This window comes from Xyrauchen texanus, chromosome 41 (assembly GCF_025860055.1).
Source record: "Xyrauchen texanus isolate HMW12.3.18 chromosome 41, RBS_HiC_50CHRs, whole genome shotgun sequence".
NCBI lineage: Eukaryota > Metazoa > Chordata > Actinopteri > Cypriniformes > Catostomidae > Xyrauchen > Xyrauchen texanus.
The window spans coordinates 29,017,759-29,036,290 of NC_068316.1; the positions used below are offsets into that span (position 1 = coordinate 29,017,759).

General features: G+C 41.5%; 2 protein-coding genes across 4 annotated transcripts in view; both read right to left on the reverse strand.

Annotated features, from left to right (window-relative positions):
• LOC127634169 (NXPE family member 3-like) overlaps nt 1-18,532 on the reverse strand; it is a 190,878-nt gene that overhangs the window by 46,287 nt on the left and 126,059 nt on the right. The gene's annotated exons all lie outside the window — the stretch shown is intronic.
• On the reverse strand, nt 8,710-13,195 carry LOC127634170 (zinc finger MYM-type protein 5-like). The gene is made up of 3 exons (XM_052113595.1): nt 11,824-13,195; nt 11,572-11,703; nt 8,710-11,441 (listed from the first exon to the last, which is right to left on the reverse strand). The coding sequence occupies exons 1-3, from the start codon at nt 11,900-11,902 to the stop codon at nt 10,870-10,872; spliced, it is 783 nt and encodes a 260-aa protein (XP_051969555.1). The 5' UTR covers nt 11,903-13,195; the 3' UTR covers nt 8,710-10,869.

Consider the following 18,532-nt stretch of genomic DNA (forward strand, 5'->3'; position numbering starts at 1 on the left):
CGGAGCTCTGGAAAGCTCGGGAAACTCGGAAGGCGGAGCTCTGGAAAGCTCGGGAGGAGGAGCCCTAGAAGACTCGAGGGACTTGAGAGACTTGGGAGGCGGAGCCCTGGAAGACTCGGGAGGAGGAGCCCTGGAAGACTCGGGAGGTGCTGGCTCTAGGATGGGCACGACCACTGGCGCTGGCTCTTGGACGGACCTGGCTACTGGCGCTGGCTCTTGGACGGTCACGGCCACTGGCGCTGGCTCTTGGACGGTCACGGCTACTGGCACTGGCTCTTGGACGGTCATGGCTACTGGCGCTGGCTCTTGGACGGTCACGGCCACTGGCGCTGGCTCTTGGACGGTCACGGCTACTGGCGCTGGCTCTTGGACGGTCATGGCTACTGGCACTGGCTCTTGGACGGTCAAGGCTTCTGGTACTGGCTCTTGGACGGTCGAGGCTTCAGGCACTGGCTCTTGGACGGTCGGGGCTTCAGGCGCTGGCTCAGGGAAGGTTACGGCTACAGGCGCTGGCTCAGGGACGGTCGAGGCTACAGGCGCTGGCTCAGGGACGGTCGAGGCTACAGGCGCTGGCTCAGGGACGGTCGAGGCTACAGGCGCTGGCTCAGGGACGGTCGAGGCTACAGGCGCTGGCTCATTGACGTTTGAGGCTAACGGCACTGGCTCATTGACGTTTGAGGCTATCGGCACTGGCTCACTGATGTCTGAGGCTACAGGCATTGGCTCGGGGACGGTCGAGGGCTCAGGCTCGCTCACAGTGACATGCGAGGGTTCTAGCTCGCTCACCGTGGCTGACGAGGACTCAGGCTCGCTCACAGTGACATGCGTGGGCTCTAGCTCGCTCACCGTGGCTGACGAGGACTCAGGCTCGCTCACAGTGACATGCGTGGGCTTTAGCTCGCTCACCGTGACATGCGTGGGCTCTGGCTCGCAGACCGGGGCTGGCGCGGGCCGGGAGGCGGAAGCCCGTCTTCTCTCCCTCCTCCGGGCAGACGAAGTGGACCGTGCAGGCTCGATGACGGCAACAGGCGTGGGGGTTTGCACACAGGTTCTTTATTATAAATCAAAGTGAGGGCAAACAAACAGGAACAAAGAAATATCCACGAGGGGAAAACAACATGAACATGAAAAACATCCACAGGCAGGAGAAACAACCATAACATTCACGTGCAACAACATTCAACGACAGACAAGGACTAAACCAAAAACCAGGATATAAATACAAAAACATGGGAAAAAGGGGCCAATGAACAAACAGAACACAGACTAGGTGACAAGGTGATTAACAGAAACCAAAGGCAAATTAACAAGGGCAGGTGAAAACAATGAACAGTGAACACGAGGGAAAACAAGACTATGGAGGTACAAGGGTGACAAAAGTGAAAACAAAATTACAAACAAAGGGCAACAGTGAGACAAGACAGGGTAACCGTTACAAGGGTCATATGGTTTTTCAGCTTTACCTTTCCTGTCCCCCTTCTTTTTCTTTTTTTTACTGTGGGTTCAGTCATTTTAATCACATATTTTATTTTATAGATTATATAGGAGTGATTTTTGAGGGGGCTATTTTTCTCAGTGGCATTAGTATGATGACATGTTTATTTACATTCGTCATCTCATTTTGTGACTTTTTGATGTTATTTGTGCTCTATTGTTTGGGTCTGGGGGGGGTTTGACTTTCTCTGGGGTAATTCAGTGTTCAATTAGTAGTACTATTCTGTTCAAATTTGGTGTCTTCTATGTGCAAGATTTACTCTTGTCAGCTCATCAGCTTCTTAATATTTAGAATTTGTTTTTGCATGCATGGTTTTGTCAAGCTAGTAACTTGGAATGTGAAGGGTCTCTGCCATGTTACCAAGAGGAAGAAAATATTGCCATTTCTTAAAAAAGAACACATATCATTGCAGGAATCCCACTTGTCGGACAATGAACATTGTAAACTCAAAAGAGACTGGGTAGGTCATTTACGTCGAATAGTAGGGGTGTTGCAACTTTAATTCACAAAATCATCCCATTCAGTCTGGATTATGTAGAGTCTGATTCTGAAGGGAGATTTGTATTAACCTTGGGCTATTTTTTTGGAGTGCATCTCACTATTGGAAATGTATATGCCCCAAATACTGACTACCCCAGTTTTATTTCTCGGACAGTTTTGCAGTTTAACCCAGGTTTGTGGAAACCTGGGGATTTTAGGTGGTGATTTTAATTGTATAATTGATAATAACTTGGATAAATTCACCCCGGATAACCTGACAGGCCACAAATCATCCCATACTTTATGGAATGTTTGTAAAGATGTAGGCATAGTAGATATTTGGAGGGATCTGCACCCGTAAGACAGAAAGTATACATTCTATTCTCACCCTCATAATTCTTATTCCAGGTTAGATTATTTCTTTGCACCGTCTGAATGTATTCACCAAGTGAACTCTTGCCGCATTGGCCCTATTGATTTATCCGACCATAGTCCTGTTTTCTTAGACCTTGATGTTAATTTGTCCACCCCTAAATCCAATTATTGGACGTTTACAGTAATGGTTTGCATTTGAATAATGATGATTTTTTTATGTTCCTAAAGCAGAACATAGCTCATTACTGGCAGGACAACCAGAACTCTCCTGTTTCTTCAGCAACAAAGTGGGATGCTGCAAAAGGATGCTTCTTTAGTGAGAAAAGAAAAGTAGAATTAGAGGCAGAAGTAATTCATTTAGAAAACCAACAAAAACAAATACCAAATCATACCAACTGGATTCAGCCTAACAGAGCCAGAGCATAATACAAAAATAATTTTTAGTAAGCAAAAATATTACGAATTTGGAAATAAAGCTAGTAATTTACTTGCATGTCAACTAAAAAGGCACAACAAGAAAGAGTTATAAAGGCAATCAGGACCCCAGAGGGCAATGATCCCCAGATAATTAATGACACTTTTCCTGATTTTATATACATTATATAAAGCTGAGGGAGGATGATTTATCAGATTGTTTGTGTAAAATTTTTCTTCCTGCTGTTTCTGAGACAAACAGAACTCTTTTAAATGCCCCCTTTACAGAGGAGGAAATTTGGCAAACTACCCAACCCATGCCCTCAGACAAAGCTCCGGGCCCAGATGGGTTCCAACTCGAAATTTACAAGCAATTCTGGCAGGATATCAGTCCAATCTTAATGCCTGCAATTAATAATCTCTTAGAGTTAAATTCAATGCCTAATTCTTGGTCCGTTATCAGCCTTATTTTGAAAAAAGACAAAGACCCTTTGGATTGCAACACTTACCGCCCGATTCGTTTATTGAATGTAGATTACAAAATTGTGGCTAAAGCAATAGGCACCTTGAATCCATCCTGACTTCCATTGTTTCGCTGGACCAGACTAGATTTGTAAAATCTAGACATGGCTCTGATAACATCCGTAGATTACTGAATATTCTAGATTATGTACACATGACCAAAGAGTTCATGTTGGTAGAGGCTGCTGCCAATGTTGTCTGCTCTCACCTCTCTTATTTGATTTGGTCATTGAGCCTTTGGATGCAGTAGTGAGGGCCAGTACAAGTATACTGGGTATCAGAGTTGGCTCAGATGAGCATCGTATTTCACTTTATGCCGATGATGTGTTATTATATTTTAAATACCCTGAGACTTCTGTTGATGCAATTCTTTCTATTATTGGAGAATATAGCACATTTAAAGGGTATAAGATTAATCTAAATAAATCCCAGGCCTTGTATTCTCCCCCTGATGATGATTTGGGCTCTCCATTTGGTTCAGCTCCCTCTGGTTTTCAATATTTAGGAATAAACATTACACCCAATTTGTGTGATTTATCAATTACACCCATTAATTACCAAAATTAGTCAGGACTTGTCCGATTGGTAAAATCTCCCCATTTAATTTCTGAGCAAGATTAACGTAATAAGGATGAACATCCTTCCCACGTTAAATTTTTTATTTAAAATGTTGCCCTGTTATTTGACTGCTGATTTTTTAAAAGTTAAATTCCATTATATAAAAATTAATCTGGAATAAAAAAAAAAAATCCTAGATTCAAATCTTCTATTTTACAGAAACCCAGGGAACTATGAGGGGTCTCACTATATACTGTAACTTCCAGTTATATTTTTGGGCTGCCCAGATAAAGAACATGATAAATTGTTTTCTTAATAGAATGGATTCACGGTGGGTAGGGATTGAGTCTTTGAGATGTTTCACAAATTTGTTGTGTACCTTACCATTTATTTACAGTGTACATAAAATTGAATCAGTGTCCAATACTTTTACGGTATCAAACACTCTCCTGTTATGGAAAGATGCTTTGAAATATGTGAATATTCCTTATATCTCATCTTTAAAATCTCTGATTTCAACCCTGACCAACCCCCTGCTATTCAGAACATTGGTCTTCAATCATGGAGATTGTGTCATGAACGCCGGTGAAGGCGCCTCCTCCCTCAGTCGTCAGAGATCGCTTTCACCCGAATTCTGATCACTTACACTCATTTCCCTTCTGCACGCATACCTAGGTCTGATTAATCCCCAGCTGTTTTGTGTTACCCTACCCTATTTAACCGTGCCTGTTTAGTCCTTCTCTACGAAGTCTTGTTTGCCCCGGCGACATTACCAAGCAAGTTACTCTCTGACTCCCTTACTAGTTATTCTGTGTATCGATCCAGTCTGTTACTTAGACCCTGCGTGTTTGCTGCCTGCCTTGTTTACCTCCTGCCTGTTCCGTACTACGTTTGTTTGCTGCCTGCCCAGACCTCTGCCTGTTCCGTTTACTCTATTGCCTGCCTGCTATATTCACTGTTTGCCTGCCCACGACCTTGCCTGTACGACTTGTGTTTTGTTATTAATAAACAACCGCAGATGGATCCCAACTTGCCTGAGTCCTCGTTACAGAAGACTTCGCCGCCCATCGATCCAGCGGTAATCACTCGTATGTCCGAGGAACTCTCCGCGCAGGCAAGCGTCCTCACCGCACAGCAACATCAGCTCGGGCGGCTGACGTCAGCCATTGAGGAGATAATGCGCGTCGTCCAAGCCTCTCAACATCCCACTTCCGTACCAGCACCCGCACCCGCGGCGGACCAAACCAGCCAAGCGGCCGCGCCCATCTCTCCTTTGCAAGCCACGCCCAACCCTCGACTCGCACTCTCGGAGAAATACGATGGAACACCCACGAAGTGCAGGGGCTTTGTGATGCAGTGTTCCATCTTTTTGTCACAACAACCGGCTCTATATCCAACTGACGAGAGCAAGATCCTCTTCGTCAGCTCTATGCTGACGGGCAGAGCCCTCGACTGGGCTACCGCGATTTGGACCAATCAGGGTTATTCACAGTTCACATTCGACTCATTCATGCAGAGTTTAATTGAGGTGTTAGACCACCCAGAAGGCGGCAAGAGCGCTGGGGAACAGCTCCTGGCACTCCGCCAAGGAAGTCGTTCAGCGTCTGACTACGCTCTCACTTTCCGCACCCTCGCCACTCAGACCGGCTGGCTGGAGAGCACACTCAAACTCCTTTTCCGCCAGGGGCTAAACTCGGAACTGCAGTCAGAGCTGGCATGTCGCGATGAGGGAGTGCCATTGGACCAATTCATCTCATTGGCGATCCGCGTGGACAACCTCATCCGCTCCAGACGACCGGCCAGGTTGGTTCAGCCACTCGCAACAGCACCTCAACAGCATGCGGCTCCAGAGCCCATGCAACTAGACCGTACTCACCTGACCCAGGAGGAGAGAGAGCGCCGTCTCGTCCATCGCCTCTGCTTATACTGCGGTCTAGCCGGCCACCTCCTGGCCAACTGCCCGACGCGACCGTCCGAACCTCAACGACCCGGGGTGAGTGTATTGCTTTCCTCAACCCTAACCGGGACCAGCCTAGTGGTACCCATTGAGCTCCATAGTCAGGCTTTCAGTATAAGCGCCCACGCTATGGTTGATTCAGGAGCAGCAGGCCACTTCATTGATACTGATTTCTGTAAACAACATAACGTAACCCTGACGGCCTGCTGTCCTCCTTTAAGGACTGTTTAGTCCTTCTTTGCGAAGTCTTGTTTGCCCCGGTGACATTACCAAGCAAGTTACTCTCTGACTCCCTTACTAGTTATTCTGTGTATCGATCCAGTCTGTTACTTAGACCCTGCGTGTTTGCTGCCTGCCTTGTTTACCTCCTGCCTGTTCCGTACTACGTTTGTTTGCTGCCTGCCCAGACCTCTGCCTGTTCCGTTTACTCTATTGCCTGCCTGCTATATTCACTGTTTGCCTGCCCACGACCTTGCCTGTACGACTTGTGTTTTGTTATTAATAAACAACCGCAGATGGATCCCAACTTGCCTGAGTCCTCGTTACAGATTGAGGGCTGGAGTTTTGGAGCTGTACCAGTTATTTGACAAGGCTAGTCTGAAATTCTTTCAGTTGTTAAAACAGGAATTTAACTGACCCAATAATGATTTCTAAACATTTTTGCAACTACAACATTTTCTGGAATCACTTCTAAAGGATAATAGAATACGCTTTGATCTTTCTGTTTGTAAGATCAACAATTGTACTCTTCATTTTCTCTCAAAAGGAAGTTTTAAATTTTTTATACAATGTTATCTAATGTCGGCCCCTCCTCCTTGTCCCTCTGAAACTGATAAGCGAGAAAGACTTTGGAACTAATTTGAGTAATGATCGTTCTGAATAATATCTTCTATAGAAGCGCTTTAATATTGAATGATGAGCAAAAGTTCATGTTCATTTACAGGACTTATTTAACACCGTTTCGTCTCCATAAGATTTTTCCTAATGTTTCCCAATTGTGTTTCAAGTGTAAGTGTAATATTGACACTATAATGAATGTATTTTGGGACTGTGATATGATCAAGACTTTCTGGAAAGAGATACATAAAATTGTTCAGAGGATCATTGGTAAATCTTTTGCTCTGTCCCTTTAGTTTTTATCGCTTGAACTGTAAAGCTGAATTACACCTCGACCATGATCTAGAATGTGTGTTACATTGTTTTTTTTTTGGCGGGAAAATGTATCCTTTTGTTGTGGTACACTCCTCATGTCCTTTCCGTTAATATGTAGTTGAATCAAATTGCTATTTTCCTACCTTTAGAAAAACTTGGGATTTACACCGGAGGTCTTGGTTTCTTGACTCTTGTTTAATGTGGTGCTATTACCCTTCACTCGACCCTTGAACTACTAGTTGATTGAAGATTGTATGATGAATGATACTTGGGTATATACTGCCATGAGACACCTGTACTACGATTTTGTTATTGTAAAACGATAAAAAATAAATAAATAAAAAAAGATGCACAAGACCTGTCATAATTACCAAAAAGATCTAATGCAATATGAGAGATTTATTAACAATCTTAGTGCGCCGGTCATAACTCTGCTATTTTTCTAAAGCACAGTTATGTCAGCAACTTTTAGTAAAATGTATTAATTTAACTTGAGATGGCCCAATGCAATGTATTAATACTGAAAAAAATAATTTTATCTGATAGAATGTTTAAAACGTTACAGAAATGCACTTTGAAAATGACCCTTTTGAACCTTTTATATTTAACATTTTCTTTCAAAAATACTCAACATACCTTTAACTTTGAATTGTACAGCTTTGCTTGGAAAAAATCCCCTCCATATGGTTTCAAGTTGTTGTTGTGATCTCTGGCTGTGATTGTAACATGAATCTTTTCTCCCACTTTGTAACTCTCATTGAGTCCCTCAATCGAGAATGTTGAGTGAACTGGACTTGTACTCAGATTCAGCTGAGTTATTTTTTCATCTGGACTCGGCCAGTCCAGAGCTTCCTGTAGACTTTCCCACTCATCATAACTGATTCCCATGTCCTCATGACTAATACCCAAATCAAACATGGAAATTGTGGGTGATGAATTTGTTTGTATGTGTCTTCCTGATTCAATTGAAGAAACATGTCTAGGAATTGGGGGATGGAATTTCTGCATCCGACTCCCATCATTCAACAATATCCACATACCCTAAAAGATAACCAAGATAACAGTTACACCACATTCCAATGCAGTTGTTCCTGTTAAAATGTTAGCATATCATTTTAGATAGATAGATGGATAGATAGATTTCTTAAATTTGCAAATATATTCATACGTCATATGTATTCATATGTTTTGTATTTACAGCTTAATAATTTGTGACTCAAATTGTGTCTGCATAAATCATTCACACTTTAACTTACCAAACAGGCGGAAGTCCAAAGACATATTATCACAAAACAGGAATGACAATCTGTCAACCTGTGAACTGAGAATAAACTGTAGAGTGAAAATTTGCAGTTGTGACCTTAAGAAGCTTTTTCTACCCGATTTGAACTTAAAGATACTTGTGTTGGTGTAGCCTAATAAAGTCAAGTTGATTTAGTTATATTAAATACATTAAAAACATGAAACCTTTGTAAACTATTTAGATTTTCTCAAAAGGTTAATTTGCCTCGCAAAAACTATTATAGTATTTACCTGATGAGTCAGTTGTTGGTGGAATGAACATTGCTTTCCTACTTTGCCAGTTACACTGTCACACCACATAGTAAAACTGGCCACACTCATCAGAGGATGGGCGTTTCCAGAATGCCAAGCGTTGTATATTGATAGTCATTATTTATAGCATGTGTAACACTGAATCCAAACCCACACAAGTGGATGTGACAATTAATATTGAATGTATTTTATTGTAGGCTGTTTCTGAATCTGTGACATAATTAGACAAAATTACATTTCCTGCATTAGATATATGAAAGCGAAACTATACTTTCTAAGAACTTTTTGTAATTAATGTTAAATAATCAAAAATACAAATTTGTTTCTAACAGTTTATCCAAATCACTTCTTTGTTCAATGTCAAATACTGCAATAAAAACTAATTATCTTAAGCTTTCTGGAAGCACATCACACTAATTTGTGTACAAGACCTGCGTACAAAAATTTTCACACAGAAATCCTGAAACACCAATAAATTCACACTTTTTAAAATGTATTATAAAATGATGTCTGATGAGAGATGGATCTTGTCAGTAACTCGGCATAATGGGGCTGATGTCAGGGAATTGAACGATTTGGAAACAACATAACGACTTCCTGTGTGATCATCAGTGCTGGCCCTAGGGTTTTGGGGGCCCTAAACAAAAATAGTGTATTGGGCCCTACAGGTTTCAGAACCAACCAAAGGATGTGCACGAAGCACGAATGATGGGACGATCAGGCACAATGTAAGCCCTAGAGTACAACAAAACATGATACCCCCTGCCTCCCATTGCCTATGAATAGAATAGATTTGCATTAGATTAAACAAAAAGCCATTGTTTTAGGGAACACAATTATTTATAAATATATCTAGATAAAGCAGATTTAACAAATTCAAAGAGCAGATTTAACAAAGTGCAATAAAAGTACAATAAAAGTATAAGATATTAGAGATAAAAACTCTATAGCCCAATATGGCTCTTCACAGCCAGGACAATGGCCTAGGCGTTAGTAATAACCATGGGTTGCCTGGCTCTCAGAACTTCTGCTTCCTTGTCTTTCTAGAGGCAAAATCATCTATAACAGCATTATAACACATCTGGTTGCCAACTTCGTGGTTGATGCTAATAATAGCCAGTCCACTTAGGCCAGTCCTGAGCCATGGATGACCTCAGGTAGGTCTTTATTAATTTCAGCTTGGAAAAGCTTCTCTCTGCAGATGCGACAGTGACTGGAGGAGTGCAAGCTATTCTCAGCGCTATCCAGAGGTTTGGGTACAATTCAGACAGCTCCTTTTGGTGGATAAAGGTAAGCAGCTCCATTGCTGTCATTTCTGATTTTGGAAGGTCTGGAAGGCTCTGGATCTCCCTCACTAGCTCTCTCCCATCAAGGTCAGATGCATCACCACATGTGAGTGTCTCCTCAAGCTGTGTACACTGGTTTCCAAGGGTGGTGTCATCAAGATGTTGGAAATTCAGGAGCACTCCAAATTTATCTCGTACTTCTCCTAGAGACTGGAAACGGTCATCCAAAGACTGGATGCCACTGTCCACCATAACATTGAAGTAGGCCGTTTCCAGTTTCTTCATAGCATCAGCCACTGGTTCATCGGCTGCCTCCTAGGCAAAGTGCCTCTTTGTGCTTCTCAGCCTCTTTTGTTGAAGCACTGCCTCCACATTCATTGTTTCACAGAGATCTTTTGCTGTGGTCTGAGCTCTGGTTTTGTCTATTAGACTGACCGCGATGTCCAGCTGCATGTTCTCAGATTGAAGATGCTTGCTTGTAATAGTAATCTTGTACAAAATGTCATACCATACAACGGTGCATATTTGGAAACGGAATGATCCTATTTCTTCAGCTAGAGACTGGGCCTCGTGTCTCACAGATGGATCTTTTGCCTCGTCTCTGACCTCAAGTAAGGCATCCCTGACGTTGTCTGAATGGAAGCATAAAGGCTCAATGCTATTTGATAACCCAAGACCTGTAGATTCAGGGGCTATCAGGAACCCAAGAAAATGTTCATTGATTTGAGGAGTTTTGTCTAAGCAGATAGTTCTGATTATGACAGACATCTGCTCCTGGTGGCTGATGTCTGGGATGCAATCCAGAATAATTGCAAAATATTTTGACTTCTTTACTTTAGCCACCAATGTATTTAGGATTGAGTCACTGATGCAGGTGATGAGCTCATTTTGGATGGTTTTGCCTAAGTATGTGACATAATTCCCTCCACTGTCAATGCGCCTGATATGCTCTTTTAAAACCGGGTCAAACTTGGCTATTAGTTCCATTTCTTTGAGAAAGTTCCCATTATTGTGGCAATGCAGGGTGTCAACAGACCCCCTGAATGCAAGGTTTCTCTCTGCTAGAGACTGAATGATCAAATTAGCACCTCTCTCCATCTCCTCTTCTCTGCCTCCAGGAGGTCAATTTCGGTTTGGTCTATTGTTTTCCCTGTTTTTAAACGGAGCTCTAGTTCCTTCCAAGCCTTTAAGTTGTTTACATGTTCTGTGCTGTTTTCATGTATCCCCAGTATCGTCCCAATATTCATCCAGTCCTGTTGTCCCACTGTATTAAGCTTTGCAAATTTTGTGAATAATTTACAGCAAAAACAGTATACAGCATCCTTATTTTCTGAATACATCAACCAGCTATGTCTAATTTTCTCCCCATTAACAAGTGGCCTAAACATGTAACGATGGTGGAATCCTCTATTTTGTCTTTTTGGAAAAACAAAGTCTTGGTTAACCTGTATTGGCCCACTGATAACCATATCTACCCTAACTGTATCAGTTATGTGTGATGGCCAATCAGCTGGATCAATTGGTGAACCAGAGGGAGAAGAGGACGGAGCTGAACTTGCGGTCATAGTAGATGTAGGGACATTGTGAGGGAGACCAGTCAATGTTGCTGCAGCACCAGAATGACCAGCAGCTCCTGGGGATGACGGACCTGGTATCATGAAATAAAAAGATAAATTAGATATTTTCTAAATAAAAAAGTTCTCAATTCAAAGAGATCTTTTTCTTTATCAATGTGCCAAAAGAATAGAAAAGAAAATGATCCTTTTATGTACACTTACCAGCTTCATCCTCACTGGAGGTATCGAGAGGGAGTACCTGTGTACCACTAAGACCAGTCGGCATTTCTGTACCAGAATGCTGTACAGTTGCTGCAGCACCAGAATGACCAACAGCTGCTGAAGATGACGGACCTGGTGTCATGAAATAAAGAAGAGAAATTATATATTTTATAAATGCAAAAACCTCTCATTTCAGAGAGAGAATTTCACCAATAAGATACCAGAACTGTAGTAAGGGCCATTTGAACTCACTAGCAGTGTCATCGGTGGAGGTGGTTTGTGGTCCTGTACCGAAATACTTTAATAGTGCTCCTGAGGAGAAGAAGGACATTATACATACAAAAAATGGATGGAAGGAGCATTACAATTAACCCTTTCCAGCCTGAGCCCAAAATTCCAAAAATTTATTTCTGTGCCAAAATATGGTATTCATATACAAATTCATATTATATTCATATAACATCACACACCTGAACTATATACCCTATTGAAGAGAAGAAATAGGGCTTTCAAATGATATAAATATATGTATGATTATTTAAGGCTAATCATCCTTTATCAATAAGAATTTCCACTGCAATTTTTACAAAAATATTCTCCAGCCACAATACTTCATCAGACAACTACATTTTCAACCATTTTAATTACAAGCTAGAGGGAAACTTAGATTGTATGAAATATACATAATAAATTTGAACGCTCTGGTTGGAAAGGTTTAAAAACACAAAAAGTAGCAAACAGTATTAAGAGGTCACAGATCGTCTGATTTGGGAAAACAGCATTAGGACCTCTGTAAACATTAGCTAGCTAGCTAAAGTTCGTAGCTAGCTAAGAAGAGCATTGTCGCTGCAGCTGCTGTTGTGGTGGTTTAAAAATTATATCAATAGATACCAATATGCTTACTAATTGCAGCTTACCTTTTTCTCGACTACTTTTCTCCTCTTCAATTTTTTTCTTTTCTCTGATCCAGGTGGGTATGTTCGCTTCATGATGGCTGGATGTCTGTTGCCTAGCTACTGCTCCTGGCAGCTGACAAACGTAAACAGCAGAGTGCTGCGCGCAGCACGCATCATCCTCTCGGCACCCACACAATTTTAAATACTCCATCCTCGTTCCAAAATTAGGTATAAGAAATTTAGAAAAATATACGAAATTAAACATACAACGTTTCATTGATACGGTTGTGTGTACTGTTAATTACTGTTAATACAGTGAATGATGGGCAAAAAAATTTAAAATAATGGGGGATGGGGGGGGTCAGGTGCAGGGGCCCCAAACAATCGCGGGGCCCTAAACAATTGTTTAGTTTGTTTATTGGGTCAGGCCAGCCCTGGTGATCATGTTGACTGATCGTCCTCAGCTGCTTCTGTGAATTTAGAAAACCTCTGGCTGACTCATTTGAAAGTCTGCCCTAACAACTTTTCGCCAACATTGGTGACCACAGGTAATGGGAATCAGGGTTATATTCTGGAAAGGTACCCTGATAAAAAGCTAACTTATCCAAGGAAGGCATGCGCTTAAATTATTTATTTCCATTTCAAACACTGCCTTATGGATCACACGCACAGTCTGAACCTGTGGACAATGAGGCACAGTTAAATGCTCCTGCACGAGCAGCGCTTTAAGCACAGCCACAGTTTATCCAAACTCTACAGTGTTACATATTCTAAAACCATTCTAAATTGTTTTGCTATAGTGCGCAGTTTTGTAATTTTACAGTATGTTTTTTTGGAGGCATCTTTCTCTACACATTTGCAACTGTACAGAGGTCTGTTTCATAAAGCTAGTTGAGTTTTGTCAACCCGGTCCCAGCTTCCTCCTTCCTGGATTTCAGCACGAGTGTAACAATTCAGGAAAGGAGGAAGCTGGGACCTGGTTGAAAAAGCACACATACATTTATTGTCAAAGACTTTTCAGCGTTCCACAATAAGACTTTTCAGCTGTATATTCAACATATGTGCTGCTTTTCAGCACCCACACTTCTGACACACAGACCCACACAGATTGCTTTACTCTCTCCCATCTGCCACAGTCTCTTCTCCTTAAGTACTACCGCCACCCCTCACTGGAATACAAGACCGGTGTGGCACGCAGGTGAAAGTAATTCACCACTTATCTTCCCGGCCTTGCTCTGCCCAGACGCCGCTCGTCTACGCCCTGCTCGCCACAATGAGATTTCACCTTACTGGGCAGTTTGGAAGAAACTTGGTAATCCTCGAACCCAGGACAGGTGCTGGAAGTTCGGTGAGAAATGCTGAACATTTTGGCAATGCTGACGAAGGTCGTTGTTGACTTGGAGGATCTTGCTGTAATATGTCGATCGATCACTGCAATGGAACGGAATTCATTGAGGTGGTTACAAGAGTGAGGGATTTCGAGAAACGGATCGATTATCTGATGTCATCGCAGAGGGAATTATCTACAAATCCACTAGTGGCCAAGGTGAATTTGGAGTGTGCCTGGGAGAAGTTGGAGGACTTGGAGAACTATAGCTGACGGAATAATGTCCGTATTGTTGGAATTGGCCGAAGATGGTCAGGATATGGTGAACTTCCTGGACAGGCCCTTTCTGAGTCTGCTTGACATAACAGGCCATAAGTTGGAAATCAAGCAAGAGATTAGAGATAGGTGTAAGAGATAATTACGACCCAGCCTTACCGCTTTCTCTCTCCCACAGACCGACACATGCCACAGCCCCCTAGACCAAAACTGATGTGTACACATCCTGCTTCACAGGATGTGTAAATATCTTGGTCTTACAGATTTTGGAGACTCTTGAACCCATCTAGTAGGGACTATACATTTTTTTCATCAGTCCATAAGATTTAATCTAGAATATTTTTTTTAATTTTTTATCGAAGTCCCTGATTTCATCTGTTGTTGATTGCTCAGTTGGAAACATTTTAGCCTCAGATCACACCCTGGTGAGTTTAGAGGTGTTGCCACATATGGAGAAGAGGAAATCAAATAGTTGGTGCTTTAATGTGTCCCTTTTGCAAAATCCTGAATTCCAACAAATTTTTATCCAAAATATAACTACCTGCTAAAATCTCTCTCTGTAGATGTGAAGCACAGTGAAGCACAGTGAAGTCCTTCATTTGGAATGGTAAAAGTCCCAGATTACATTTCAATAAATTACATAGGCCGATTGACAAATGTGGGCTAGGCCTACAAAAGATTTAGTTTTATTATTATGCATTCGCTCTTAGACATTTGGCTCATTAGTCACTTCCTCCTGAGAGAACCCCTACCTGGTTTTGTATTGAACAGGAATTTCTTGCCCCTATTCACCATCGCAAAGCCTTTTTATCAAACTAATCGGAGAAGTTAAGTTACACCCCGTTATCTCACATTTGCACTCGGTATGGACAAAAGTGTCCAGAATGTTTAATTCAGACATCTATTTAAATGTTGCCTCAAGGATATGGTTGAACCCAAAATTATGTATTAATAAGTCCCCTTTCTGCTGGTCAGAGTGGGGGAGGTTAATACGCTCAGGGACCTATATGAGAGTGGAGTGTTAAGATCTTTTGAAAAGATTTTGGGATTTCCAGATCTCAGTTCTTTAGAACTGCCCCTAAAGAAGCAGATACTCTGGGAGTGGTGATTACTGCTTTTGGAAAAGGTAATGAGGCAGTGTATTACTCCCAGTTAATTCAGAGTCTGGAGGACGGAGAATCAACTTCTCTCAAGAGATTATGGGAGAAAGATTTAAACTTGTATTGGAGGAGGGAGTGTGGGCTAGGATTAAAAAAAACAAAGTCTAGTGATACAAGGCTGTGCCTGATGCAGTTTAAGATTTTACATCGATTCTATTTGACCCCCTCTAGATTATATAGGCTTGGTCTTAACCCTCTGGGTCGATGGACGCACTGGCACGTCCTGCAGGATATTTTCGTCATTACAGAGGAAACAACTTAAAATAATCCGTCATTTTGGGGCATACAGATAAGTGTAAGACATCATTAGAGACTATAAAGGGTTTACTTTTATTGGTGTACACTCACAATAACAACAAAACCTTGAAAAAATTCAAATTTAAAACAAATATTCTCCTGCAATGTAATCTGAATGAAACAAAGCGATGTACAATTTTTACCGGTTCATCTAATTATAGATAATGTGATCACACCCACCAGCACAGCGTGCCTTTCAAACGCTAATGCGCTGAGACGATCAAATCAAATGGGAAAGTGTTCAGAGGTTTGATGTAAACAATTAATTCACATTCGTTTGTAACGATACACAGGCGATGAAACTCCTGGATAGTAAGGAAGAGGGTTTAATGTACTGTATATCATTTGATTCCGTAATTTCTGTTACATTTATTTATTTTGTGAATGGAATCAATAAAAATTGTTAAAAAAAAGAAAGAAAAGGAAATAATAATTCTGTGGAGGCAAGGCGTAGATCTGGTAAGGTTAGAGACGAATAATAAAATATCATCTATGTACAGCAAAAGCTTATGCACCACACCTCCTGCCACAACCCTGGGAAAATCATACTCCTTTCTTATCACGCTGCCAATGGTTCCAGGGCAAGAGAGAATAACAATCGTGTGCCCCTATCCAGAGTAAAATAATATGAAATGAATACATTTGTTTGTACCGCCGCTACCGTGTGTCTGTAAAGTAAATTAGTCCATCCAATAAAAGTATTCCAAAACCCGTACAATTCCAAAATCTTAAAAAGATAATCACATTCTACCTTATCAAACAGCTTTTCACCATCAAGTGAGATGGCAGTGACCAGAGTCTGATCATTCGCCACTGACCACATGATACTGATGAAACACCTAATGTTATCAGAAGATAACGGTCCGAATAAACCCCACCTGATGTACTGTATAAGAGATGTCATAACTTTATAGGTTAGCCAACATTTTTGACAATATTTTAACATCTAGCTGGATCAGGTAAATTGGACAGTAACTTTTACACTCACTTGGATCTTTGTCCTTCTTAAGAATCAATCTCATCCAGGTTTGCATCATGGTTGGGGGAAGCATTCCTTCCCAGTCCTTCCCAGATGGGTTCAAAAGTCTAAGACCAAGATTTTTACACATCCTGTGAAGTGTCAATGCTGCTCGAGGGGGCTTGCACGCTGAAGCTTCACTATGATCAAGGACTGAGTCCATCAAAAGATTCAAGTCTCCTCCCAATAATATATCTTGAGGGGTGCCAGCGGCTTGCAACATCCCTTCAAGATCTATAAAAAGCCATGATCATCAAAGTTAGGTGCATAAATATTATCTAAAATAAGACGTTGCCACTGAATTTCAGCTAAAACAAAAAGAACTCTTCCTAATTTATCATTAATCCATTTAATACATTTGAAATGTAGATGTTTGCTTATCATTGTAATGACTCCCCTGCTCTTACTCGAGCCAGCACTATTAAAAAAATACCCACCCCATATCCTCATAAATTTTCCAGCTCTCTGCGGAGAAGATGCGTTTCTTGAAGAAACACTATATCACATTTCTTACACTTAAGATGAGAAATAACCTTCCTTCTTTTTATGGGGTGCCCCAATCCATTCACATTCCACATTGAGAGAGACAATTCACTCAAATTAACATTTGAAATATAAGAAAAAATAGATTGTGTGACAAAAACAAAATTCTAAAGACCACATTCCAACATTAGTGCAACCATAAAAACCCGAACATCCCCCAGAACAAAACAAACAGAAAAAAGAAAAACATGCGCATTGACCCCACACATGATAGCACCAACTGGCATCCGTCCCTCCAAACAGTCTATGCATGCCTATAAGAATCCCCATGCCAACCTTGCCGTGGGATTGCTCAAGTATGGTGTTTCTATACAAATTTAGTGAGACTGAATTAGACAGCAAAATATAATCTATAAAACAAACTCCAGCCAATAAGATGAAGATGTGTAGATTCATCCATAAAACTGTCCTGAGGTGTGTTACTCTACAAAGTAAACTCCAGCTCAAAAAAAGCGCTGTTTCCTAAAACAGTCAAGCGAATGTTCCACTTCAGCGTGAGTACAACAAGATGACTTTAAGAAGGACATCGCTTGCTGTGGGCATAGACATATTTTACGGCCATCCTTAGCATCTATTCTCAATTTGGCCAGAAATATCAGTGCAAAAGTGGCCTTCCATTGACGTAAAAGTTTCTTGCATTCCTTGAATCGATCACGTTTCTCTCTTGTTGAATTTGCAAAGAAAATTTTACATTTGGCCAGAATTGTTCGGGGACTGTCTCCCTCCGCTGATCACCGAGCAGGAACTCTGTAAGCTTGCTCAATTTCCAGCTTATGGCCTGCTATGTCAAGCAGATTTTGAAAGAGCCCATCCAGGAATTTCACCATATCCTGTCCCTCTACTCCCTCCAGGACTCCGAAGATACATGATTATCCTGCCAGCTACGGTTATCCATGTCCTCCAACTTCTCCCAGATATGCTCCAAATCCACCTTGGTCATGAATTAACAGAGAATTCCATCTCCGATGACTCCAGGAAATCGATTTGTACCTCCCCCACTAAGTCTACTCCCAGGCTTACGGCCTGCTCTGGGGTGTCAGCTTGAGCACGTAAGTGTATTTGAATGTCTCCAGAGCCCGTGGATTTTTAAATCTTTGTAATATTGTCCTCCTGGAACAGTTATGGTACACAGTGTATCAAATCTCACCAGTTTATGTCATTAAAAGTGTTAAAACTAGCAAAGTGCACAGAGCTCACTGTTCACATGTCTGATCCTTGCATGCCGTCACATGACTCCCTGTCCAATGATTTATTAAAATGTGAAAGGTTAGTGGTGAACCACCAGCCTTGCAGAAGGCTGAGATCGGAGATCACTAAAATGCTTGGTGAAGTCACATCATATAAAATTGAGAGTAGAACTCATGGCTATGTTTAATAGTAAAAGTAAGAGCATTTCCACGTGAACAACGTGATGAGAACAGGATTGACACTAAACAGCTGTGTG